Source organism: Heloderma suspectum, chromosome 11 (genome assembly GCF_057233095.1).
Source record: "Heloderma suspectum isolate Gila_16-S chromosome 11, 16-S_ref, whole genome shotgun sequence".
Lineage (NCBI taxonomy): Eukaryota > Metazoa > Chordata > Lepidosauria > Squamata > Helodermatidae > Heloderma > Heloderma suspectum.
The window spans coordinates 21,560,981-21,562,692 of NC_139468.1; the positions used below are offsets into that span (position 1 = coordinate 21,560,981).

At 44.0% G+C, this 1,712-nt stretch overlaps 1 protein-coding gene across 1 annotated transcript; it reads left to right on the top strand.

The window, feature by feature from the left end:
- The first annotated feature begins 950 nt into the window (after nucleotides 1-950).
- Nucleotides 951-1,339, top strand: CTXN2 (cortexin 2). The gene has a single exon (XM_084817111.1). It carries the CDS (start codon nucleotides 951-953, stop codon nucleotides 1,194-1,196), a length of 246 nt encoding a protein of 81 aa, XP_084673237.1. The 3' UTR covers nucleotides 1,197-1,339.
- The last annotated feature ends 373 nt before the right edge of the window (nucleotides 1,340-1,712 follow it).

A 1,712-nucleotide genomic window follows, 5' to 3' on the forward strand; every position in this document is an offset into this window, starting at 1 on the left:
CTTGGCCTTGTACTTAGGTTCTTAGGTAAGGTGTGTTTTTTTTCAGTCTCACCAGATTGCCTTCTGGGAATTGGGTGTTTTTGACCATCCATGCCCACCATAGCAGCCATTTTATGAATGAGCAAGCCCCACTCCCATGGCAGCCATTTTGTGAGAGCACCCACAACACCTTCTCAAAATTCCAAATGTGCCCACCAACCCAAAAGGGTTGGGGACCCCTGCCTATCTAAGCAGCCTTGGGACACCCAAAATATTCAGATTAGAACTGAATATATTTACATCTGAGTAAAGAAATCCTAATCAGTTCATTATATCAGTTTTATTGAACAAAAATAAAGTCAATATGCCAAATGTTTTGAAGTCAAAAACATATTTCCTTTCGTTTATTTAGGTCAGTCTCCCTCTACCTGGTGTCCTCCAGATGTGTTGGACCACAGTTCCCATCATCCCCGGCCAGCATGGCCATAGGTAGAAATTGCAGGGAAGCCACTTTTGGCTAAACTTTAGGAGAAACTGCCTGTGACTCAGGTAGCCTACGCCAGTAAGACGCAACAATCACTGGTTTATTTCTTCATACATTTCTCAGTTTGGCATCCATCTTGGAACCATGCCCAAAAGCACAGTCCTGAAGCATATTCAGTTCCGACTTTTCTAAAAGAAACACTTCTGCCTTTTTCCACGAGGTGGCAACAACATAAACATATATTACACTGCCTAACAGTAAGAGCCATTAGACAGCAGAACAGACTGCATCAGGCGGTGATGGGCTGTCATTTACTCTCAGGGATGCTCGAGTTCCATTCTGTAGGGGCTGGACTAGATGACCTCAAGGGCATCTTCCAACACTAACATTACATGATTCTATATATAACCAAAACTATCTCTTCTTTTTCTCTGTGCAGACAAAGAAGTGAAAATCCTGAAGGCCCAGCAGGATGTGAAGCCCAGAGATGAGCAGTAACTACTGCAACAACGTGTCAGTGAGCATGAGTGTCAATGAGGTGTCCACCTTTCCCCTGACTCTGGAACAAAAAACCGGCTTTGCCTTTGTAGGGATCCTGTGTGTCTTTTTGGGACTTCTGATTATCAGATGCTTCAAAATTTTATTAGACCCTTATAGCAGTATGCCATCTTCCACATGGGAGGATGAGGTTGAAGGGCTGGATAAGGGGACATTTGAATATGCTCTTGCATGAAAAATCCTAAAAGAATACCCTGCCTTAATTCTGATATTTTTCATGGGGGTGGGGGGAGATCCTAGTATGGAGGCATTTGTAACAGACACCTGTGTTTTGAAGATATGGTGGTGGCATCTTTTTGTTAAATAAAGCTTTGTTGCAGATTTAAAAAAATAATAATTTCTATGCCGTTTTTGCTTTGGGATGTTGTGTGTGTGAGTGCATTTAATGTAAAAATAATAATGACAAAACGATGGAGGGGAAAATTCAAGCATGACCAAAGTTTACATGTTCAACATGAGTAGAAGACTTAGGGAGCAATCATATGGGGATCGGCGGCCGCCTCCAAACTCGGAGGTGACTGCCTATCCAATGCAGAGCAGGAGAAGCACGGAGGGGATTGTTCCCTCCACACTTCTCCTGCCCTGCATTTGTGGCTAGACAGCCGATTTCAGCTGTCTTGCCACAGGAAGGCGGAGTGGGGGAGGAGGCTGCTGGACGACACATAGGATGTCTCGTACTGGCATTTCCTCC